A 27825-nucleotide genomic window follows, 5' to 3' on the forward strand; every position below is an offset into this window, starting at 1 on the left:
TTTTAAATCAAATCATTACCTGTGATAAAAAGTGAATTCTCTACGATAATCGGAAACACTCATCGCAATGGCTGGTCCCTGGCCAGACAGCCAAATTCTGCCCCAAGCGAAAATTGACCCAAAAAAGTCACTTGTAATCGTTTGGTGGACTCGTGCCGGTGTCGTGCACTACAGTTTTCTCAAATCTGGCCAGACGATTACAGCAGACGTCTGTTGTCAGCAATTGCAAACTAAGATGGAAAAGCTAGCTGCTAAACAACGGAGACTGGTCAATCGCTCCACGCCACTGCTGCTTCACGACAACGCTAGACCACACACTGCACAACAGACAGCTACCAAATTAGAGGAACTTCAATTGGAATGTCTAAGGAGATCCACCGTACTCCCCGGACCTTGCTCCAATAGATTACCATTTTTTTTCGAAATTTGGATAACTTCTTTCAAGGGAAAAATTTCAATTCCGATGGGAATCCACTTTTCGTTACAGGTAATGATTTGATTTAAAAACCCTACATTATTGTGCGGGTTAAGTAATGTAAAGCAGCAGTCGACACGCCGGTTTGCTTCACTCAATTCGTGAGCTGCACCTTTCAAGTTTCTTAATCTTCCCAACTTGCTTCAAGTGGATTAAAATAGTTTTATCACTAACACCGAATCCTGAAGCTAACTCGGACGTGGTTTGCCATAGATCCGCTTCCACAATAGCCTTTAATTTTTCTAAACTAGGGTCTCCGGCCGTCCACGGGGCTCGTTCTTCAGGTCGAATTTTCCAGCACGAAAACGTTGGAACCAAAAACGCACTGTGTTTTCTTTTGCGACACGACCGCCATACACATCATTAACCCTTCGAGCCGTATCTGCAGCACTGTTGTCACGGTGGAACTCGTACTCGTAAATAACGCGATATTTCAAGATTTCCATTTTGTAAACTGAGTGACGCAAACAGAAAAATCAGTATATGTTACATTCTTTTTGAGTATTATTTCATTTCTTATCCATTATAATAAGCTGATCTCAGTCCTCCGTTTCAAACAGGTGTTCCTAAGAGGGGCTCTAAGTCCTTTATGAGCTTTAGATATACCTTATACTACAAGAAGTAAAATGCGAAACAGTGACTTTTAGTAACAAATTTATATCAATACATAATAAAATAGAAGAAAAAATTGAATAAATTTACATGAAAACAAAATTAGGCGACTGGACGGATTTGAATGAAACTTTTTTGTTACATAGCTATTAAGCATAGCTATTGTTTCATAGCTTATATAAGCAACATATAGTGTGTACATGATTCTGTAAACTGAAACACCTGATGGAGAACAGCTAAACTATAGGAAATATTAAAATAACGCCTTAACAAAAGTTGTTCACTCTGATCAGCATTTTCTATTGAGAAATAAAAATCGTAGATCTGGAACAACTGTTGTAGACCCATAATGGTGCAGTTAAACTATATGAAAAATAGAAATAGCGACTTAATTTTTTTTAAAGTCTAATGAGCATTAATCATAAACTATAGGAAATGTAGTATTTCAGTCTGATTACTATCTTCTATATGTATAGGTATCATTACGCTTTGTCTATATAATTAAATTTCTCTAACAATTTTGATTGCTTACCAAAAATTGTTCGGCCAAACGAAAAAGTCGCGGTCATCAACTAGTAAAAATATTACCATGGGTCATATTCAGAAATAACGTTTAACTAATCTTGTTATTTTTTATGTTGATTGTTTATTATTTCTGATTAAATTTTAAATTCTTATAATAACAAAATGCCTACATAATGGGTCTGTTGGATTGTTGTCATTTGATATAAACAGCACCTTTGTACTTAATTATTGTTATTTCCTTTTTCATGCATCTCTTTCTCCATAAACAGTTAATTAAACAAACAAATAAACCACTTGTTGCAGAAACTAAAACTTACCGCGATCACACATAAACCGTGCCCCCGCCTAGACTAGACCTTGACTCAAGCGAAGCGCAATGACACTACCTACCTTTTCTCGAAACGTTTCGTCGTATTTTGAACCCTCGTAACTTTGGTTTGGATAACCAAACCGAAGTTACGAAGGTTCAAAATACGACGAAACGTTGCTAGATAGTTAACATTTTCAAGATATAATACCATAAGTACAATAATTAAATATGCGAAGTTTGAATAACGTAGCTATTTTACATTAGATTGTATGGATATTCAAAACCCATAATTTCGTCACTAATTGATTACGTAGATTTCATAGACATTGGTTATCTTATTTCTAGAGTAACGAAACGGCCAAGCCACACATTTTGACTAGAATGTAGAGTATGTGAAGTTAAGTCTGATAAAGTTAAGGTGCAAATATCAAGAATCCTGGCTCTAAATGAGATCTGACGACTTTTCCGCACGATAAGCAAACTAGACTCGTCATCTTAACGGCATTTTTACATAAAAATGTTTTTGTTGGGATAGAAATGTACCGCTAAAATATTCTGCTTGTGACACTCGTTTTAGCTATCCACTAGGATACCGTTACAATATTTTCAAATATTTATTCAATGTTCAAAGTATTTCTGTAAAAGAACTTTAAATCTAGTGAAACGAAAATTAAATATTTCTCATTTTATTATCTCAGATATATATCTGAGATATTACGACGGTAGCTTCCGGAGTACATTGTTGTGTGGCTTATGAGTTAGCCACCGTTTATTTGTTCGTGTTTTCTGAACAAAAACTTTTTCTTTAGAAAATAAGAACAAATAAGTCTGTATAATATTTTGAATTAAACTGATATGAATTGAAAACTCCATAAGCGGACTAAGCTATAAGTAGGAGTCAAGACTGGACATAGCTATGAGTATTGGAGGTGGTAAAATAATGATAACGTAAGCTGGGAGTACCTCCAGCGATGTTATAAATACATATTTATAACGTAAGCTGGGAGTACCTCCAGTGATGGATTGCAAGCTAAGTACACTGCCATTAACAGTTTTGTCGAAGACGAAGCTACTACTTATCCTGTTGAGTTTTTAAGCTCTTTATCCACACCTGATCTACCGGCAAATATAGATTGAAAGTCGGCGTGCCTGTAATTTTATTAAGAAATTTAAGGTCATTGAAAGCGTAATCGCGTAATGAAAACGTAAAAATTACCTCGCTTCAATGGAACGTAAATGAGGTACAAATATTGACAGAATGGTGACGGAGTACGTGTTTTCATTCCACGAATACCGCTCATCCCAAATAATTATCCTTTTCGGTTGAAACGTGTTCAATTCCCAGTAAGTGTAAGAAAGCTATGAGTTGAATTGGTGTAGATCTGCGGAAGTCCTGTTTCTCTCACGGACTACTTTTTATGTAGCTTTATTACCTAAGCAGTGCGCCAAACCTGATATACCTATACATGAGAAAACATAAACTCTGTGAATATAATATTGTTTACCAAGAAATTTTATAAAATTTTATTTCTAAAAAGTATTATTATGATATTATAATAACATATAACATTTTTATTTTCTGGTAAATAGTATCTCATGTGCGTCAATGAGTATATTATAGGTTGCGCACTGCTTAGTTGAGGTTTGTTCAAACAAAATAAAGTGTAATATAATAATTAATACAAATAATATGAACAATACTCAACGCACACATTATGCATTACAATATATATAATATTTAACTATAACTCACAACTGGTCACCAAATGTTTTTTAATTGCGTGAAATCGAAACTAACTCAAATGGGTTGAGTGGTTGGTGGTGGTGAGAAAAGCAAATAAAAGCGAATTTTCAGTGCATATCTGCAAGCTGACTATTTACACGGTAACTCATCCATATAATTAACATTTAGGAAAATAAATTCGCGTGAGAATTTAATATCAAGATATCTTATTCGAATACCGTCGCTACCTGTAAGACACACATTCACTTTGAGATAGGAAATATTCATGATCTATTTAGTCACCTTATAATAAACAGATTTAATTATAATTAACTTAATAATTCTTACCTAAACAGGATAGTAATGTAACCTAATATTATATAACATTTACGCTTTTTTTATATACAAAAATAAATTTAATGTTTAGGCTTCCTATGAAGTCAAGTAAAGTTAAATGAATCCAGTTCCAGTAGGTTTCCCGAAGCTTCGTTCTAAAGTGATATTGCTGCGAGGAACTCCGGCTTAATAAATGCATTTATAGGGTTCCATAGCAAGAAATTAAAAATGTAGTTCTTTTATAACATAGTTACATAATCCTTTAACCGTTTGGAACGAGCTTGATTTGATTTCCTTTTTATGAGAATTTTCAGATTTTTACGTTTTTAGATATGTTTGACAAGCCTAGTATACATTTTGTTTTGACATTTAAACGAACATTCTGATATTATTAAAAATCTCTAACGATGGTAGCTCGATGATACATGCTGGGGTTTTGTGTTAAATTCAGACATGCAGTTTACAAACATATCAATTTGCCCTGCACTTCAACAATTTTATACAAATCAATTACGGCTGTGACATACATGTCCACGACAACCGCAGTGGCACAACATAATTTTGAGGTATTTCTCGAAGCACACCAAAATTATTCTTCGAACTGCACCAAAAAAGTGCGCTTCGAGGAATACTAAAAAATATTCAAATCTCGTTCTTCGAAGCGCACCCACGTTTAAAAATAAAATAAGAACCATGAAGTAATACATTATATCGATATTTTTTCCACCCTAGTGAGGGAATCTCGTGCAATAGTGTGGTATTCATATTAAACATATCATACTTTCCGAGCATGACAAATGGAAAATATGTTGTTTTTTATAGAGTAAAGAATCTATAGATACATATAGATACAAGAACAGGACAGGATTTAAGTAATGTTCATATGTTTAATAATACTACCATTATTTCTTTTATCTATGAACATAACCATCACGATAGCAACGTAGGATTTAAAACATCGTCGAATATTAATAATATGTACACCTATATTTCTGTCGGTGAATGAAGAAGAAGAAGCGGTGGTGGTTAAGACGCCCGCCTGTGGATCGAAAGGTCCCAGGTTCGAATCCTACTCGTGTCACTTGAGTTTGTATACCAATCTGACTCATGTAGTCCAATAATCGACCACCACTTGCTTCCGGTGAAGGAAAACATCGTGCGGAAACCTGCACACTGGTTGATTCTTATAAACTTGTGTGTGAAATGGAGATGGCAATGGCACACCACTCCATTAATAATACCAAGAAAGTGTAAAAGTTGTTGTGTGTGTTTCATTCTACGTAATGACCACGACCCTCAGCCATGAGGAATACGACTATGAAGAAGATATTTCTGTCAATCTAGTTGAACGAATTTAAACGATTATCGATATGTTAACTTCATGATCATCACTATATTTCAACGTAGGTGCAAATAATATTTTTTTTAGATTTCGAACATTTTTTGGAGCGGTTCGAAGAACAATTTTTGTGCGCTTCGACGAGTGCGCTCAAAACAAGTGCACTCCGAGGAATACCTCATAATTTTATGCACTGTTAGTTCAAATTTAAACTTGATATATTGCTTAATAATATTTTAGGTTTGTATTTAAAAGCTAACAAATATATAAATACATATTTTTCTTGCCGTCTACATAAAACATTCCTTACGAAAAAGTAAAACCCAATAATCTCGAGCTTTCGTTTATCTAACGTACGTGTCAAGTGGCTGGCTTAGACGGATCTCAGTTCATTTGTACACAGAAAATCTCACGCCCTTGTCACGCCAGAGGAAGTCAGTATCAGGTAGCTTTCCAGATCTTAGGAACTTCAATGGGTTTTCTACGTAACATTAATTAAAAAGCTAAATTAAATACCATAGTTTTTGTTCAGGCAAGGAAATCCTTATTTTAGGACTTCGCAGACAGAACTCCTAATTTATACTAAGCCGTAAAATCCGATAGGTTTCTGGTATTTTACAAAGTTTCGTGGTTTACCAATGTAAACATTTGTCGCATGTACTTTAGATCTGTGTATTTTGTGAAGTGGATTCCAGTTTGCTCAGGACATTGCGGAATTGATCTCGAATGACTGTGGGATTAGGTATCTCCAATAGATTTCTTTTATCTATGATATCTGCGCTCTTTTAAAAAGTTGCTATCGACCACAACCACAAGTTTACATCTATCTCTAATTTATAGTTTAGGGCGTAAAGAATTTGAATACCTTCAAATTCAATCAAAACTTGTTTAATTCCAGTCTCCATTATAGCGGTAAGGTTTTGTAATGCAAACATTGCGGAGTACGCGCTCGCAAAGTGTTCAGGAAACGCATGCCTCACGTGGTGGCATTCGTATTGCACGTGCCATCTTGCGCACACTCACCATAATATCGTGCATTCCTATCTCATATTGAAAACTTTATTTTTCTTAAAAAATATAATATTAAAATAATGTATTTATTCAGACTTATTCAGACTATATTTTTCAAATAAATGCGTAACTATATAGTTAGATCTACCCATGGTTATATTACATAATATTTTTAAGTACGCAACCCACATACACAGAAATAAAGGAAGCAAAATAGACTTCTGTTCCTAGGGAGTTATATTATTCTATTTTCTGAATACTGAAGTGGAAAAGATTTATTTAACGTAGAAATAAATTAAATAAAAGTGAACCAGAGATACCGCTGACCGATTAATCACTCTAGAGATTTAAGATATAATATGAATAAATCGTTTGTATATTTATAAGTAAGCGGAATTTTATTTCTCACAAGCAATTTTTTTAACAAATAAAGCCCATGCTGCCTTTTTTATGTTTTTAAATATGAAATCTCATAATATAGTGTTAAATTAGTTGTCGTTGTCATTTCTTCAAAAATATATCACCAAAATGAGATTATTCTGGTTTGTATACGTAAATATGAATCTTGCCAACTGGAAAAGAGTTCAAAGACCAGTTGATATCATTTCTGTGGCCGTCCGGCCACCCATAATAGGCTTCTAATTTGATAAAGTTGCGCCCGGCTGCAACATAACTAATATAGAGTTTGAATCTAAATCTGTAAGCTCACGGGACGTGTGCGAACTGCGCGGGAAACATCGACCTCTCAATTAGACTAGTTTGCGGCCGGTGGACTCCGCCGTCACGCAACGCACGCTACACCCGAATAGTAAACATTCCGATCTGTTCGCAAATTTACACGCGGTTACTCGCAGTGTTCCAATTAAGTACCTAGGTCCGAAACGGTAATAAACTTGTGTAACGAGTTCCGGCTAAATTGATTCTGTATTACGGTTGCTGCCGATCTATCGGATCTATACAATTCTGTATTTGTCCCTCGTCTCAATCCCGCAATTAACTATGTGAAGATAATATTTATGGTTTGATTTATTCGTGTATGCGTATTGTGTTAAAATCTTAATAATAACTTATATAATTTACCTATATTTCTATCGTTTTCTTATTGCTGAATAGACTTTCAACAATAACTTTGATCAATCAATGTAATACCTGCTTTTAGACGTATTGTTTACAACTTTAGAAAATGTATTAATTACTGGTAACTTGATCACGAAACCACATTAAATATTTGTTAAAGTTATGTCGATGCTGTAGAGAGCTTTTTCACTGCTGAACACTCCGAATTCAATTTCTCTTTTGAAAACGAACGGAAGCACGGCACGTGTATGTTATCGCCGGAACCAGCAAAATTCTCCGGATTTAAACAATTTATTTGTGAACCAGCGTCCTAGCTGCGTGACGAGGTGCAGGGCTTTAAGTGTGTAAAAGATTTAGAAGGGCACCGGACGTGTGAAAGATTATTTTGTCGTTTGATATTGTAGCATAGTGCTGCGTCGCGTCGCTTTGTGAGATATGTATCTCTATAGCAGCCTGGGTAAAAGTTTATAGAAAAAATTCAGCGCACAGTTACAATCGATTAAAACAAATGTCTTTGTGATGGTATTTAATCGCAACTATTTTGAAAACCGGCCTAACTGATAGTGTCCACGTCAGGGTGGTTCGCAGAGCGTTTCAACCGCTGCGGCTGCGCCGTCATTAATCCGTCAATTTTCTTGAGGAAGGAATCATTTCCAAAATCAATCATTCATAAAATTGACATTACTACAGTACAGAGTAATTAATGTCTCTGTTGAAATTTTAAAAATTGTACTTAAAATTGTAATGCGATCGCAGCGGTCGAAACGCTCTGCGAACCACCTTAACCAACACCAAGATACAACATTCTACGGCATTAGTACGGAGGATAATGTCACGACAAACCTCCCCACCCCTTCCCCGCCTCACCTCACCACCTCACCTCACTCACCCGCCTACTGTTTCCAGCGCCCTATAATTTACCCCAAAAAGTAAATATATTTTGGAATAAAAAAGTATGAAATTATATCGCAACTACATACATACATACATACAATACAACAAAAATATATGAATCCTGAAAACATAACACTCCCTGTTTTGACCGAGCGAGCGAGGTGTACTACAATTCGACTTGGACCAAAAATATTTTTTTTGTTTGTACGCGATAACTTTCGAACCGTTGGTCTGATTTTGATGAAATTTAAAAGGTATGAAGGATCAAATCTGTTAACTCGTTTTTGAAATATTCACAATTTTGTAAAAACTCATCAAAAATGTATTGTGTTCGCGAGCTCTAAGTTCGAAGCGAACAAGTAGTTTTACTTTATCCTATATTATTGCCAATTATATACTACCAAACTTTAAACGTCAAGAAAAAAAAATAAGCTTGACTTACTTGAACAATTTGAGTGCGTGAATTTAAATCGAATATAAAATAAATCTAAGTTTTTTAGTGGTACTTACATGTGAAAAGTAATCTCCTGGTGTTTTGTTTTGGTAAAATTACTCTGCACGTCGGAACAACACAGGACGGAATGAGTATATTAAAATTTACCTAAACAAAAATTCGCCATCCGACGTATTTACAAAGTTCGCGCCGGCCATCGACTAGGGGAGGCGGATCATTTAAGGTGATATAAGTGGAGTTGGAACTATAACGTATAGGCTCTTTGGGATAATCTAGAACTATTTAAAACATCTATGCAATCATATGAGTTTGTAAATTTTACTGTTTTGACTAACAATTCATAAGTACTCATATACCCATCACCATTCCCGTTTATAATATAATATTAATACAAGTAGATCCCTAATGTCTAAAATAAACTTTTAATGAGCTAATATAAGTCATATATGTAATTTTGTCTAAACGTCTGCATCGTATTAGTAACAATCGACGTCAAATTCGACGGTGTAACTAGCCTTTAATAAAAACTAACTGGTCTAAGGGTTCTGTAATGATATAGAGGTAGATAAATAAATTCACGTTACGTTCCTTTGTATTTTGTGCGAATGAACATCAAAGCCGTAGAATCTCTGAGCTAACTGCAAGAAACAATAATTGAGGGTCATTTTCTCTTCAACGCCAAAACAAAGAAGCGGGATTCCTTTGGCAAATAAAAAGAAAAACCAAAATTTATTGAAGTGTCTGAATGTTTCATCCATTCTGCAAATTATATTTGTCCTTTTTAATATACTTATTCCGCCTTATTCGTCCATAATTTATGGAGATTTCATAGCTTTTATGTCTGTTATTTCGTTTATCAATATTAAAAAGGTTTAAGAATTTTTTATTTAGATAGTTCAAAACCATAATTAAATGTATTTTATAATTACTATGTTGATAATATTTTTAGTACGTATATCACCCAGAGAAGTGATTGATACACTAGATTCGTTCATATGTGTTCGTAAGGACAATAAAAACGTATAAAAATTAAAAAACGATGTAGGTACACTGTAGCGATCGCTAATAACTAAAATATATTATTATCAGGTAACATTTAATATTTTTTACATATAGTTTAATTTTATTCGGGCGCTGACTGGGTCAAAACATACATCAAATAAAATCTTGTTGGTTTTTCTGTACCTCATCACAAAAAATAAGATGCCTTCTCAGGGAGAAACTTATTTTTTCCCTACAGCAGCTAAACAAAACAAAACCCTAACCTACCTACCTATGGGCAGGATCCCTACTTAATATCTAATAAGTTCAGAGAATGACCCAGGAAACAGAGAGAAACCAGCAAGGGGGATATCTCATCCCTCGTACTCGAGTGATGAAATAACTGCCCACCAACATAAAAATCACCACTTTCTGTAATAGAATAATCCAAGAATCTTTTTAACTTCCTCTGTATTTTTCGGTTCGGTCAGTTCTTTGATTAACTTTATTTTATTAAAATCTGGTTTTATTCCTTTAGTCGAAATATGATATCCTAGAATATTCATTTCTTGCATTCATGAATGCTAGAAATGTAGTATAGTAAAATTTGCTTCTCTAAATCTAACAAATATTTTCTCCAAAGTTCTAAAAACTCAGAAAACGTTCATCCATATACAATGACGTTATCAATACACACGATCGCATTTTTAAATCGTAGATCTCCAATCGCCTGGTCCTGGTTCGGCTTGTCTTTAATCCAAAAGGTGCAACATTAAATTCATATAAATTGGGATTTATATTAATAGATGATTGGATTATTTGGCGTATCTTTAATTCAAAAGGTACAACGTTAATCATATAAATGATTATAAGTCACAAACGCCAATTTGTGTCCTCCTTTATGAGTCTGCCAATATCTAAAGTTTAAATCCAGCTGTGCAAAATATGTGGAATTCTTCAAATGCGATAATAAATCTTCAATGACAGGAATGGGATAACTATATGCAACAATTTTCTTATTGAATTTCCTATAATCGATACAAAAACGCCATGAATTTTCTGATTTCTTAACTAAAACTACCGGTGCAGCATAAGATTGTAGTGCGGTGCACTATTAGATTCCTTAATTACCCTAAGCTCAACATCTCTTTGATCTGTTTATCAATGATTTCTTTCTATGCCACTGATACGGAAGACATTTTACCGGTTCCTAGTCTATCGTTTTAATATTCACGTACATGATATCACATCTCCCTAGTTTACTATTATCGAACGCAAATCTATAACTAAACCTAAACACTTCAACAAATCCTCAGTTTTCCCCAGCTGTAAAATAATTCTTTTCATTATTCAATTCACAGACCTCATTCGAAGATGAAAAAAATACACACAATCCTGTCGAGACAAATGAATTTGCTTAGTACCTCATTTGTTTTCATACGTTTCATTTGTTTCATCACACAACAATGAAACATCCGAATTCGAAGACAAATTGTTTCTAGAATAAATCGATGACTTAAAAAATATGTTTTTAAGTCATCGATTTCCATTAGAGAACAATATTCAACCCTTTGAAAATATCTAATAATATAAGTGATCTAAAATATCTTGCCCTAATATGACACGACATGCTAAGCCCTTTACAATATAAAGCTTCATGGGTATTACGATACCGTTAACCTTAACTATGCACAATGCTACACCCTCCGTGGGCATGCTCGGAGGGAGCATTGACGGTCCGCAATAATAATTATTAAATGGTTTGCCATTTGTTGAGTGTTTGCACTATATTTTAAAGATTTGGCCAACGATAATTCCAAACAGATTACGCTAGCACCTGAATCTATTAGAGTAGGAATGTTTACATTTAAACACTGTAATGAAATAAGTGGAACTCTATTACTAACTACATTATCACAAAGTTCAATATTTGAAAACTCAGAATTTTTTCAACATCTTCCTCTGCACACTGTCGCACACACGTGTTATAAACTCGTTCCGTCACCATTCTTGATGACTAGCCTCTCATTGTGTGGCATTCAACACGGGCGACTATATTCTACATGATTCCGCACATCTTGAGAAGTCGAAGGTCGAACGGATGATCTCAAAAAGTACTCCCTCCGTGCAGTCGTTTGATCTTGCTGGGATCGCATCGGTGGACTATGTGATCTGATAGGTGGTGTGGGTCCAAAGCTAACCCGAAACGGCGATCGTTCATTCTGCGGGGTTCTATAAACTTGTGAATCTCTTGCCAATCTTCCCTTAACACTCTTGGCACATGATCAACCCCTTTGGGAATATGAATTGGCAATACCTCCGTCTTCTCGTAAATTGATTGCAATTGAATAATTAATTTTTTAGACTTTTCTTGCTTTCAAAAATGGACGTCGCTAACTTATATTTATAAAATTGCTACGTCGATTTTAATAGTTGCGTAATACATTTTTGTTCACCCGGTATTTTAGCTTTTACAGTTAATTCCTGCAGCCTACAAAAATATTCCAAAATATTTTCTAAATTTTTTCTTCGTAATTCACTATAACAGTCTAAGTCTTAAATTGTTTCAAAAAATCTTGTGTATCCTGCTTTATACCGTCGAATGTAGATTCACAGCAACTTTTAGCGAATTTCATTGGGATTCCATCTTTTTTATGTTTGTATGTGTATGTATGTTTGTCAAACGCTTTCTCGGAGACTCAAAATAGCACTATATAGCACAGTATCACTATTAATAAAATAAATCACAAACTTTGTTTATTTCTTCTATATGTACGTGTTTATTCCTTTTACGGAGATTACTCCTTTGTTTATCAGTGGGTATTTATTAATGTTACCCGGCGCCTCCACCATGTAGCGATTGGGATCGCTATTAATTAAAAGATATTGTTATCAGATAACATTTAATACTTTTTTTACATATAGTAATCTTATTGAGATCTGGGGGCTGACTGCGTCAAAACATACAATAAATAAAATCTTGTTGGTTTTTCTGTTCTTCGTTAAATGCAATAAAAAGGTTTTTAAAATGTAATAAAGGTGTATCGTTACAGTAAAACCTAAAACCATTATTTCGTCTCGTAGATATTATATCCCAATTTAACATATATTATTAAGTTACGTCGATTGGGAAAAAGTCTAAACACTACTGTTAGAATATGTGAAAGTGTGTCGTAAATGTACCAACTTTTTATATCGACATCCTTTACCCGTAAAATGTTTCAAGTAAAAACATGCATAAATCAATTTATCCCTTTGTAGCGTATGCCTGTTGGGACAATATATTTTTGTCGTATTGTGAAAATTTAAGCTGAAATATCATTTCATAAAATAAGTATACGGGAGAAAATTATTTTACAGAGTTGGAAGTATGAAAAAAATTCACTCTTCGCTCTTCCATTACGTTTACATTTTTATAACACAATATTTTAATATATATGTATTATTTTATATATGTACTCAATTTTCAAAATTCATACCATTCATTCATCATTCGGCATTCATACAAAGTAAGCATTTTTTTCTAAAATACAAATTTACACGTATACCTACATATCATTGCTCTCTCTCTACCTAAACCCGCATTAAAGTGAAAAGTTCGTTCTGGCAAACACTAACAAACAACAATATATTACGTATTACTAACTTTAACTTCTGAAATAGTTACAAGCCACGTAGAATTATACTCACGAAAATTAATGTGCTCCATATATTTGTGATATTTTGTTCATTATTGTATTGGATAGGTACTCGTGAGTTACAACCCGGGTTTGCTCTTGAAAAGTTCTCGAATAGACCCGAATATATAGTGAGGTAAAGAGAAATAATGTACCTAACGTAAAATTTCCTTCACTGGGTAAGTAAATATTGGACGTTAAATAGATAAATAAAACGTTTGTTTCGAAAGAAAATAATACAAAACATCTAGACAAAGTAACATAAGCAAAAACAAAGGAAGTAACTACGCATTACATATTATCTGTATTGCAGCATTACAATAAGGTCCACATCAGTTCATATAACTCAGAGAAGCGATACACTGGTTTTCGTTCATACAAAATCTATGTTTTAACTCGTTTTCGATCCGCTCGATCTAAGTCTAGTTTTTTTTTATCATAAAGTAGAACACTTATATTTTACCATCTCACGATGGTAATAATAGCAATACTGACTTCTGCGAGAATATTAAAGTGGTTTGACATAGGCTTTCTTATTTAACACATCGATAGTTTCAGATGCGTGACCTTCAATCCCATTTTTAGGGTTAGACAGGGTTGGAAAGTAAATAAATAAAACTTATATAATCGTCATGTCCATCGACTTAGTGTGCTGTCACCGACTTACTTCAGAAGTCTTTGGTATCTTTAAGGCTATTAGGAACTGTAATTTTTGAACATTTGTAAAAATATTTTAATTTTAAACAGCCAAATATTCAACATGGGCTAAGTATACAAAAAAAATCGTGTAACATTTTATCTATTGCTTCCATTATCAAACAATCATGTACACACATGACATACATATTAAATATTACACTTTTAAAAACTCCAATTTGAAATCCGATTCCAACATACTATCAAAAATCATTACATAAAAAATCGATTCACGTTCAAAACCCAATCAAGCGAGTTCGCTCCGACAAAAATATGAATTCATTGAAAACTTTTATACCAAAATGTTTTACAAAGCAAACCATTGTTTATCATTCTCAGTAAAATGGCATTTGATTTTCATCAATTAATTCTGACCTTTGAAGTGTGTGTACATTGAACATTCGACCTTAGCCTAAATAATTTATCCTGCCTGTACCTCATATGGTAAACACGAAACCCTTTTTATATTAACCAACTATGTACATTTACAATATCTCTATCTATTTTCCAACAATATACAACAGAGGTAAGACCTATAGACTCGCTTCGATGTCCAATCCATCTCTCCATTATCAAGTTACAATATATACAAATACTCATCTGCGATCTGTTTTAGCTATGAAAAGAACGTCTGACATAAACGTTTTTTTCATGGCTAAAACAGATCGCAGATGTTTTGTATGATTTCACAACCAATCTACAGTAATTATAAACTTAGGTAAAGAAAAATATTGATACGTAACCTTAAATATGTAAGTACATATTCATATATAATAAGAAACTATTTTTACGAAACCATCGGTGCGCGAGTCCGTCTCGCAATCAGAAGTTTTTTCAAGATCTACATCGCTGTCTTTTTAGTTTGTAGTTATGACTGAACAGGGTTCTTGTCTCATAACTTTTTATATGTAATAATATTCAGAACGGCGTCATTTATCTAATATTATGTCAATAAAAAAACCTGTAAGTATGTGTAAACACACATTTAGATCTAACATTAGAATGGCGGTCGTGTCGCCAATTGCTCTATTGCGAATAAAATTGAGAACGAGTGAGGGGTTAGCATCAATCAGATCCACAAGTGGGTGAGCCGAGGCCTCGCCTGCCGCTCCCAAATGTAAAACTCGGATTGCAAAGATTTAGAATTCCTGCCTAGATTGGGTATTCAAACAAAGTAATAATAAACAATTTCATGAAAATGTGACTAAGTACGAATTGAACTCGCTCACCTTGAGCTCCGTAATAGTATAATAAGTATAGATTGGGGATATATATGTTTGTAAGTATAAAGGAAAAAGTCGTATATTTTTTTTGAGATATCATAGACTAGTACAATATCTAAAAAAAAGACATTGTATGCTATTTAAACCTATTTTCTTTTTTTTGGCATTTCATAGATGGGTGTATTTGTATATTTTCCCACAACTTACCATTAACAAGTAATGTCTTTTTAGTTTCGGTTTCATGTATGTTCACCGTTAAACATACATCTTTCAATTTAAAAAATAATAAAGACGATAATAATAATTGTGGATAAAACAGGAAGCCTTCATTGTCAGTAATTAAGCTGGTATTGTATAAACACTATAAATTTTAATTTCATTCAATTTGAAAAAGTAAAATGTAAAAGAATTTTAACTTGTTAAAGTTTCTTAATTTTGTCACTCAATCACTCACTCACTGACAGACAGATCATCTGACAGGTCTCGTAGCTCAGTTTTTTTTCTACCATTAAAAGTTGTGAGATCCATGTTTTATTTAGTCTCTACTTAACAGACCTTCTATTATCATATTAATATTTAAAATATTGTAGGTTTTAAATAAATAGGTATCATTACGCTTTGTCTGTACAGTTATTCTCTAATAATTTTGAGTCCTGACCAAATATCCTTACCAATACGAAGTCGCGGGCATCAGCTAGTACATAATAATGATGGTAGCTCACTTTACATAATTTATTTATTTAGAGTTTCTAGTAAGAAGTACGTACATCTTTGAAGAAACCGCGCCCTGCTGCCCTCATGCCACCTACCTGAATGTGAGGTTCCCGGCACCGACGGCAAAATTTATTTTCCCTGACATTATACATACCGCTTCGATCCCCTTAAAACTTATACATTTATTAATCAGATTACAACCAAAAGAAATAAGAAGATAACAAATGAGAAGACAACAACAACACAAAAATTCTCAATCTAGTCACAAAGATAAGGTTAAGTATTACAAAAATATATAACATACAACAAAAACAAGTTATGATTTTGTGGTGTTCCATAAAATAAAAGATAGAATTTATACCCGGATCTCGACGCCAGCCACCACCAGTTTGAGTGAGCAAGATTTAACGATAACACATCAAAAATACTTTGGAATCCCGGGTTAACATATTATAGACATTTCATCCCCGAAAATGAGGAGGGTCCTGTAGGAAAATTCAAATAACAATCCACGGAGCCGATTTACTTTAAAATTTTGTAGAAAGAAAAAGGGGTTAAAAAACTTTTAATGTTACAAGTTCTACACCGTTGAAGTTACTGACTTTAAAATTTGGATTTAGGTTGTTTATAACAAATTAATGAATACGTATTTCAGATTTTCTGAAAATTAACCTATGTGAAAATTAGGCTATGTTCGACGGAATTGAGATCACTCTTTACAGCCAGGTCAGGCCATAAGCATCTAGGGCAATATCAAGTTATAAGGAAGTAGAACAACGGTTAATTATATAAAAGACTTTATTAAAAATATTCGTCTGATGATTTATTAAACACTACTTAATTATACTTTGCTGTGTAAAATTAAACCAAATCATCAAAAGATTCAAAAATATTCGCCGTTATAAAAATAAACAAAAGCTGATTCGGACCGGTAAATTCCCAAAAATAAAATTCAAGTAAACACTTAAAGAGGAATAATCGAATTAAATATCATTTTCACATGCATATCGTGAAACAAGATCCTTCAACAACATTGATTCTTAACAATTAAATGGATATTTCTAGGCAATCTACGGAGACAAAGGACCGCAAGGCAAATCTTTGTTACAATCAAGAGAGAAACCTGATGAAAGCAATTTCATACTGACTTCTGTGATACCAGTCAAGTCTATATATAATTGTGAAGTGACTTTCTTAAGCCCAGGTGGGCTTATAACGAGGGCTTGTGCTGTTTTCTGGTATAGACGTCAGAATTTCACTGACTTTATTATACTCGTACATGAGTAGGTAATCATATGCGTACCTATTTTTACTCGGCATGTGTTTTTATGTACATACTTGGAAAACTATAGTCTTACATACAAACACAGATATATTTATTATATAAAGCGGAGCGCAACGGTGAAATTCAATAATGTAAATGATAAATATGGTATATTTTATGGTTTTTGTTCATTAATTAATACAAATATGCGATTTTCTGTAAAAATATTTATTTTTAATCCAGCGCTGGTTTTTATAGCATTTTACTGTCAATTTTTTTTATTTGCTCTGTTTATTTAAATTAACTGGAAGGTCTTTATCCGAATCTGTAATTAACTGCGCTCGCAAAGTCGACCCTTTGTTTTGCTTTATTTACATTTTATTTGAGTTTTGGATTCAAATATGAGTGTAATTTAATAATTTGTTTATTGTTGTACATTGATTTTGTCGCAACTGCCTTATATTAGAAATGGCACAAACATCCGTTTTGTCGTCTATAGGTTTTAAGCCTAAGTATATTATGAACTGAAATTACGTCAAATATGTAGTTTTATAAAGTGAAAGCGTACATTAAACGCAAAATTAATCACAACTGTTCCCTTTCCCCATCAACTTTGATCTAATCTCCAAATTAAGTTCTATTTATATAAAAATTGGCTACTTATTTGACTATATGTATTAGTTATGAACATGGTAGATATTCCGTCTACTAATACTATGGTTACGAGATTTACTATTTTTCGATGTCTTTAATACAAAGATTTTGATAATTTATTAGATATGCTTTCCAAAATCCATAACGTCACAATACATAACTGTCATACAAGTTCTATATAAAAATTATGTTTTAGACATAAAAAAAGTATCTGAATCGACTGTTTGGAAATACCTCTTGCTTATCTACTATTCGAATAATAAAGCGTAAAATTACGTATAGAACAAATACGTAATTTAAACAGAAACTATTTATAAACCATGATTGCAAGTTATTCAATCTCTACTATCTATATCTACGTCGTTAACTGAGTAAAACACTCACCACTTAAATGACTTCAGTGGTTACTGGCAAATTACTGGCAGATAAATAACCTCCAACGGGAGCGGGGAACGTGTCAATAATAATAGATTTCCAATAAGTTGTTTTCAAATACCTGAGTATTCCGGGTTTCACCGGGTTTCACCAATGTGAATACTCAATTTGGCACTTTCCTAGTCCATTGACATTGATATAAATAGACGAATAGCCTATGTAATTATTTTAAAAATTCAGTAAACATGTCACTCTACGAGGCGGACGGAGTCAAGACTCGCGAAACTCTAAACGTTTATAGCTGTAAGTCTTTACATTTATTTATTTACTGTGCCAATGGTATTAAAACTAGGGATGCCGAAGGCCGTGCGAAATGGAGACGAACAAGGAGGAAAGCGGACCCTGGACCCCGATGATCAGCGGTTGAGGAAGCGACCTGGAAAGTGAGAGAGAGAAACTTATTAAATTTATATGAAATTCCAAAAATAAATTTTTGTTTTATGGCAGCACATGAGACTGTCGCATACACAACAAAAATTTCAAATTCTTTAGTTTTGGGCCAAAACATTCTCAAAGAATAAGGTAAACAATTTTCCTTGATCACATGACTATAATATTGTTTTATTCATTGCACAAGTTTTTACTGTATGATTTTTCAGTACAACGAGTTTATAAGGGAGAACAAAAAAATATTTTTTTTTTCAAGTTTTATGTAACTTGACCTGTTTGCGAGTATAGCTTACATCTTGCAAGCTTCCCACTAACAAGCTTTCCATTGCTCTGAAATTCGAAACTCATCTTTAGTTCAGTGTTTCGATTCTGTAATGAATCAAGTCAAAAAGCTCGCGTTGGATTCCGCGCGGATATGGCTAATTTGTATTCTATAAAACTCACTTGAGCACTAGTGCTACACTTGCGGGTGCATCGGCGAGTTGAACTAAACTCACTCCGGAATTTTGATATGTATGAGATGACGTGCAAATTTTCATTCTGTAAGAAAAACGTCAAAAAGCTCACGTCGAATTCCGCGCGGAACCGTGAGTTTTTTGAAAGATCCACTAGCGCTGGCCAAGTGATTGCAGGGCGAAGTGAAACTCCCTCGACAATGTCGAAATTCTGCTGAGTAGTTTTAAAACTTAGAGTCTAGCGATCCCATTTTTACAAAATTAGTTAATATAGCACATGCTATCTATTATAATAATGCATGCAGAATTTTCCTGAAAAACTGTGCATTGGTAAAAATACTTAGAAAAGCCACCAAGATTCTCTTTTTTTATACACATGTTGGATGGCCGAGTGGCCGATAGACATTCCTCTTAACTAGTCCACACGCGCTCGAGATAAACTATAAAGTATACGTAGATAAGCCATGAGGTACCAATTTGACAACGGTTTTCATATAGCCGGTATTAACAGGTGCAACCCAGTCATCGGTTTATTACACTGGTTTATACAATATACTATTCATTATTTAGAAAATTTGTGTGAAAACATTTGCAATATATATATCTGGCATTTTATTTCGGACAGTATGTTAATTTCGTTAGGAACCATGCTATTTAAATAGTCATTCTTAAAAATGTTAAAAATATATCGATTTTATACTGGTTCTCTTACCACGGTTGTATAACCGGTCTTTTATCGATTCCTTAATTTTAACTTTTTTTTTGTATATTTTATTTTTAATCATGTCTATTTAATCACTTAGTACAAGGACAATCATTATTTTATTACATTGGTTCATAAAATTTCCCGTCAGTAAAAAATTTGATGCAAAAATCCAATATAAGTATTGTGGCATTTTCTTTTTTTGGAGAGGTAGCATATTAATTGCATAAAAATACACTTATAACCACTTTGAAACCGTTTAATTGTTTTTTTTATTTTATTTTATGGCTCCATCGTTCGGCAAAACGACGATTTTGCCAACGACAAGGTTGAGATTGACACGGAATATAATATGTTATAATAATATATGAAACACGGTTCAGTGTGTAACCTAAAATATAAAAGTATATAAATATATTATACATACAGATAAAGTAAATAAAAATTATAAGTAGATATTTTTATTTTATATAAATTTACCCAATATAATTATAAAACTAATGTTAATAGAAATTGCATATTTACAGGTCCTGTATATAAGGTACCTGTATATAAGGTAAGTCGTATAGAGATAGAGAAAATTTTGAGCATTCAAAAAATACGTGAACAGATGAACCCTCGTCTAGGCTGCATAACATAGCGAGTTGTCTTTAATTCTTATTTTAGCTAGGAATACCGGGAAGCATGCATGACCTGTGCGGAGTCTAAAGTAGAAGTGGGGTGTTTGTAGATGGAGCGGTATTTATTGGACTGGTCCAATAAACCCTGGGGTTTGAGAGGAATATCAGGTTGAATCTCTGAAAAATTTTTCGCTTTATGTGCATTATTTAACCAAAAGGAACTCCAATGCATTATAATGTTGTTTGAGCTATTTGCTTAAGATCTCTAGGGAGGCAGATATTATATTTTTCTGAGCCCAAATGGATTGCCTGTTTTGCAAGGCTGTCTACTATTTCGTTTCTCAAAATACCAGAGTGACCTGGGATCCAGGCCAGCGCAATTTCAATACCATCAAGATGGCATTTGTATAAAATTTCTCGCGTCATAAAGGTAATAGGAAAGTTATCCTTGTCATGAAAAGGGAGTTTTATTATATCCTGTAGACTGCTTTTGCAGTTTTAAAGAATCAGTGACTTGTTGAGTTTGTGAGATTGCACAAAGGATGCTGCTTCTAATAAGGCAATAGATTCGCCAGAAAATACGGTACATTATGGAGGACATTTAAAATTTAGGATAATTTTGAATTTGGGGATCCAAATAGAATTCTATGTTACCTTCAGCAGACATTTTCCGTGAAGATTAGGTCCAATCAGACCGCTGTTCTTCTATTACGCTATTGAAACAAACAAACAAACCGTTATGGTATTGATAATTTTAAAATGTCTCGCGATGTTTATTTTAGAAAATATGTCGAATACAATTGAGGGATCAATAAAATAAGCATTATTTTATGTGGCAAATATACGTGAGAAGAAAAAGCTGAAATATCATCGGAAAAAATGGTTTACGGTGTAGCTACGACTATCGGCTAGTGATATTATAATACGAAAGAAGATTCTTGAAGAAGTTTATAAAGGTTAATTTGAATAATTCTTTGTTAAGGAGTAATAAAGATTTTTAATTAAACTATGTTTTATTTCCAATTCATTACATGTAAATAAGTACGATTATTACCATTGTTCTTACAAAAAAATACAAATTGCTGAAGTAGGTACCTAGGTTATCATCTGTCTGTCTGAACGCGTATCATTTGAAATCTACTGGAGCGATTTGCTTGAAATTTGGTATGTAGGTACCTTATATACCGGGCTAACATCTTAGTTACATTTCATCCCGGTAAATGGTCAGGTTCCAGTAGGATAATTGCAAAACTAAATTAAAATTGAAGAAGGGCCAAATTTGTATATTTTTATAACACAAAAATAATTAATCAAACATACCTCGGAATCCCGGGCTTACATCTTATAGACATTTCATCCCGGAAAATGAGGAGGGACCTGTAGGGAAATTAAAATAACAATCCACGGAGCCGATTTACATTAAAATTTTGTATAATAATGTTTAAATCCATTGCATTCTTACAGCTTATGAATTATCGTTATGATCCTAAATATATCTATTTATTTTCTGACCTTGTCAACTAACCTATGCATTAAATATACGTCACGTTTTACTACAATAGAAATAAAGGAACCAAAATAGTTAATCTTTGTTGCATTGTTCAAGTATATATATGATGATTGCCAAAGGCGATTTTTTTTTCATTTACATCGAATTTCACTTTTTATGTCATCCTCTCTATTGCACCACAAAAATACACATATCGAATTATGATCTTGGAAGCGGATTTAGAAATGTGTTTTAAAACTTTGCATTTTTTTCAGGAATGTTCCGTTTTCGTGTTCGACAAGCGAATAGCGGAGAAGTTGTACAAGCCCAAACGGAAGGAGAGCATGCTGGACAGGATCCGCGCTTGTGTCTCGCAGCTAGAGAAGATGCGCCACCCCAAGATGCTGCAGATCATCCATTCCATTGAAGAAGGCCACAATACCATCGCTTTTGCCTCTGAACCTGTCCTCGCAAGCTTACATAATGTTCTCGCCTGGCACGTGAGTACACATATTCAGCAGAATTGTTTTAGCATGCTCTTAGGAAATAGCTGTTCCCGTTACACTGTAAAACAGACTATTGCTAAGGCCCCACTGTCCGTCTGTCACCCGATCGGTATGTATTACCAATATATTGTTTCTATTACCGATATGACAACAAAAAAGCAGAATTAAATAAATATTTAAAAGGGCTTCCATAAAAATGTTAGTTTGTTGCCGTTTTTATAGATAATGGAACCAAACGTGCACGAGAACGGGACTCTCATTTGGCCAGTTCATTTTACGGAGGCCTTGGGTTCCTCATCAGAATGACACTAGAAAAACGCAAAACTGAGAAATCTTGTAAAAATAACAAGTAATTTAAAATCGGGTAATTGTTACACATTATAGGGTGAATTAGAGCTATGGGTATTGAACAGGTTCAGGTACCAATTTTATCGTCTACAAGAAATTTCTGTTCTGTTTTTATTTGGAACTAGCTTTGACCCGCGACTTCGCACGCGTGAATTTCAGTTCTTAAAAGTAATGGAAATAAAATTTCAGTTATTCTTTTATCGCGTATTCTATGACTGGTAAAATTTATTTATGACAAATTTGTATTTTTGTCATCTTTAGCTCAAACTTGTCCTGTCCCGTTTCTTGCAAGTTGTCCCATGTCGTTTCCCGTAACGTGCCCTATCCATTTCCTGCTACGTGTCCCACTCCCGCTGCCCATAACGCGTGACGAACATGTCATGGACCCGGACCTCTCTTCAAAAATAGTAAAGTTTCACATAAATTTCCATCCCAACCGTATTCCCGTGGAGACGCAATTTTCAAAATCTAGTTATTGCGTTGTTATATTTTACTAACTATATATAGATTACTAACTACAGATTACAATCAAAAATTTCATGTGACTCAGTTCAAAAATGACGATGCTTCATACAACCTTGCAACCCTTATTTCAAATTCAAACCCATAAGAATGTAATTTTCGAAATCGAATTAATGCATTATTATTTTTTAGCAACTACAAATTTAAATTAAAAATTTAATGGGTCTCACTTCAAAAATGACCATATTTCATACAAAATTGCAACCCCTATATCACCCCTATAAGGATGTAAAATCGAATAATTATGCATTATTATTTTTTACAAACAACAAATGTAAATTAAAAATTTCACGTGTCTCACTTCAAAAATGATGAAGTTTCATACAAAACTGGCAACCCCTATGTCACCCCTTTAGGGATGGAATTTCGAAATATCCTTTCATAGCGGTCGTTTCCTAGTCACAATCTACCTTCCTACCAAATTTCATCTTCATGGGCACCTTTCTACAAAATTTTAAAGTAAATCGGCTCCGTGGATTCTTATTTTAATTTTCCCACAGGGTCCTCCTCATTTTCCGGGATGAAATGTCTATAAGATGTTTACCCGGGATTCCAAGGTAATTTTTGTGTTATAAAAAATGTACTGGCCCTTCTTCAATTTTAATTTAGTTTTTTTAATAATTCTACGGGAACCAGACGGACGGGCGGACGGACTATTACAAACTAAAATTTGGTACTGTTTATTGTTATGTAGTTATCCAGTAATTACACAGACGATTTATCAGCCTTAAATATTGCCGACGTTAGAACATAAATATCAATGTCTTGTAAATCATTAATATACATATATGAATACAATAGAAAACCGATTAACTTTTTAGATATTTTAGATTAGGGACCCTTACTGATTTGAATATAATGAAACTTCCTCTAACTCCAACTTCGTCGCGTCGTAGAGCTCATTATTCAGACCTAAAGGATTATTATAAATATTCAAATTATGTTTTATTAAAATAGGATTTAGCATTTATATTCCATTGCTCGGCCACCATTTAGTATTTTTTTAATACGAAAGATACGATTAATTTAAAAGGTTAGATAGATTGTAAAGGGTAGAAAATAGATTCTTTTTCATTGATGATTTTTTTATCCTTGCAATACCAAATCGCTGAGTTGCCATCCCAGTGAGGGATGGAGGAACACAGCGCCCATATTTATTTTATTATTTTTATTGCTTAATTATAATCAATATACACAATTTTCGACACAATAAAACTTTTATTTTGGATGACCATTTTCTATTCTATACCAATTTTGTCACATTTTTCAGAATAAAACCTATAATATACTGTCAAAGAAAGATTTTGAAATAGAAGCACTCGCGTCACTTTTAAATTATTGCACTTTCGATTCGGTATTGCATTTGTCGGACTCGCAATATTTGAAACCATGTAAACGAAAAACTCGGCTACATTTTTATGCTTCTGGCATAAAAAACGTCCTCGGAATCCTTTTACTGTGATGGAAGCTTTGGGAATAGCGAATATTCGTAGTTTTTGAGTTAATATGAATGACATTCACCTTTGTGGCTGGTGGTCCGATCGACGAATTCTATTGTTCGTTCATGACCATGTTTTTAGGCAGTGGTTCTATTTATATTTTCTACATGCTTTGTTTTCCTCTTCTGTTCTTATTCGTATTGATTCCATTAACTATATATTGCAGGCGAGTTCCCAGACTTAATAAAAATAAGTAAAGTAATTCCTCTATTTAAACAAGGCATTACACATATGATAGACCCACAAACTATAGACCCGTTCCTATATTAGAATGATGTTCTGAGTAAAATATTTGAAAAAAATATTTTAAGTAAACTTGTGTCCTATTTTAATATAAATAAAATTTTACATAATCATTAATACTGTTTCACCAAAGGTCGTTCCACCCCTTATGCAGCAGCCACTTTACTCGAAATAATTATTGAAACTTGGGAATCCGAGCAAGACGTCGTAGGTATTTTCTGTGACTTATCGAAAGCTTTTGACTGTGTAGATTAATGGTAGATTAAAGGTTTCGGGTAATGCAGCTGAAAAAGGAAACATTTTTGTATTACAGAAAAGAGCTATATTCGTTTTATTTATGGATTAAAACCTCTAGATTCTCTTTAAGAACTCTTCAAATCTCACTGTTGTGTCTCAGTACATCTTTGAAATGCTTATTTTTATCAAATCAAATTTATTTAGACTCGTTTGAGATTTAGAGGATCTTTATATTACCACATAAAGTTCAGTTGAAACTTAATAAATAAATATCAGAGGTGGAAAACGGCTGTCGACTCGTTCGTATTGACTTATGATCCCTCCTTTGGGTATTGTTTTTGGGAACGAGAGGTCACGGCCCTGTTTGTGTTTAGGTACCAACACAGGGTACCAAGTATCTGCTACAGCGCAAACTGAGATTAAATCAAATATCTAAATTCTATCCTGGCCGAATTATGCATTGCATAAACTGTACCTATTGCACTTTATATCAATGTAAATATTTTCTAGAATATCAGTCAATATCAGTCAAATGGTCAGTTGTAGCTAACGGAAATGATGCATTTTTAATTTTAAAATTTTAACTTTATGGAAATTTCACAATGCAGCATTTCCACAGCTTGCAGATTAATCCGATACTTTGAAAGTACTCATATCCCATTTATACAAATGTGAGTTTAATATCTTGATTGTTTTCCCGATGATGTGCCGTCAATGTGTAAAATCAGCAATATAATTTTACGACGCCATTACAGGATTAAAGAGCCCGGTGTTGTCGCTCGTCAAAAATACAATTACAGATTTTATTGCTTTTTACGAGTTTCAGAAATGCCACATTCAGAAGCTGTTTTATGCGCGGTATGATCGATGAGCTACGCAACTCGATTAGAAATAAGTTTAAGATTTACTGAAAGAATTCGACTTGTTACAATTGTTGAAAAACAGAATTTTCTGATAGGCTACCGTCTACTTAGCTTTGTGATTCTTCTAGCTTCTCAGATTTGTGATGACCAATAAAATGCCACTAAAACACCAAGCGTGTATGTGTGTGTGAAAAAAGTTTGAACGAAAAAATCTTTTGGATATCTTTATCTATTTCTTTGCCAAATTTCATCTAAATTTTATATTAGTATGGATAAGTAATACACTAAATATACACAAAATCAGCCCACTTAAACAATTGTGCTTATTTGTTGTTCTTAGAGATTCTCTAAGAATATAATAAATACAACGCCAATCTGGCTATTTTAACAATAGAAAAGAAAAATAACACAAATCGACATTCAAGAAATAATGAACTGAAAAAACACACTTCAATGAAAATTAAAAATGCAAAATAAGTCCTATTCGCAACAACAATACGTCCACCGTTGACGGCTGGACGTAGGTGACCATATATGTCAACGCGCGGGCATCAATACCCGCTGAGTGTCGCCATTTGAATTTGCTTCCAGTTTCGCCGGCGCATTTTTATTTTTATTAAAGTATGAAAGCAGAGTGAACAAAAAAATTGAAATAAAAAACTTGAGAAAGATTAAAAAATATATATATTAAATATATTTTGAACTATTTCACTGAGATAAATCATTAAGGAAAATACGCGTCGTAAAAGAACAAAAGTTGGGCGCAGGTATATCTGAGTATTTTTTCTTCACGGTCTCTTTCTCTAATATTTATTTATAATATACGAAAAAGTATCGATCGAAATGCACAAAATGCGTTGCAATAGTTTATTATCTTTAAAGCAAAAATCTATATATTTCTTTCCTTTTATTTCTCTATCAAAAAGAAATAAAATAACCTGGCTCTTAAGATTACCGGGTCGTCAAGGCATTTACAAATAACTATTGCGAAAGCATGCACATCTTTGAGGATGTTTGTTCCCAAATCCCAAAAATTCTGTGAAACTATTTTTTTATGTGACGTAGGTACCTAAAAAGAGCACCGCATACAATAGAATCAGACTCACACGTTCAAACTAATTAGATGGGAAGGTTTTTAGCCTCAAACATACAATGTATTTAGAAAGAAAGTTTACCTGAAACTGACGTATTAAAATTTTAATATTTACTTATAAGCCGACCCAAAGAAGTTGTTTAAGAGGCCTTAAACGAGTTAATCCGAACATAATGAGTCCTCCATCGCTGCCCGTAAGAGGCCCTTAATCGACATTTACAACATAGTAACGCAGGGTGTTACATTCCGTTGTTATATATATATATTGGGGGCACGGGAGTGCCCCCATCAAGACGAGCCAAGCCAAGTCAAGCGAAGCGCAAGGGCACTACCTACCTTTTCTCGAAACGTTTCGTCAGCCAGTCTACTACTACTATAATGCCAGACAGTTAAAATTTTCAAAATATAATACACTGAGTACATTAATTAAACATGCAAAGTTAGCCGTAGCCATTAT

At 33.6% G+C, this 27825-nt stretch overlaps 1 protein-coding gene across 11 annotated transcripts in view; it reads left to right on the forward strand.

The window, feature by feature from the left end:
* Positions 1 to 27825, forward strand: part of bma (black match) — a 99876-nt gene that overhangs the window by 39732 nt on the left and 32319 nt on the right. For all 11 annotated transcript variants that reach the window (XM_053768451.1, XM_053768452.1, XM_053768453.1 and 8 more), the window contains exon 3: positions 22333 to 22557. In XM_053768451.1, coding sequence (XP_053624426.1) covers positions 22333 to 22557 — 225 coding nt within the window. The remainder of the gene's footprint in view (positions 1 to 22332; positions 22558 to 27825) is intronic.

This window comes from Plodia interpunctella, chromosome Z (genome assembly GCF_027563975.2).
Source record: "Plodia interpunctella isolate USDA-ARS_2022_Savannah chromosome Z, ilPloInte3.2, whole genome shotgun sequence".
Classification (NCBI taxonomy): Eukaryota; Metazoa; Arthropoda; class Insecta; order Lepidoptera; family Pyralidae; genus Plodia; species Plodia interpunctella.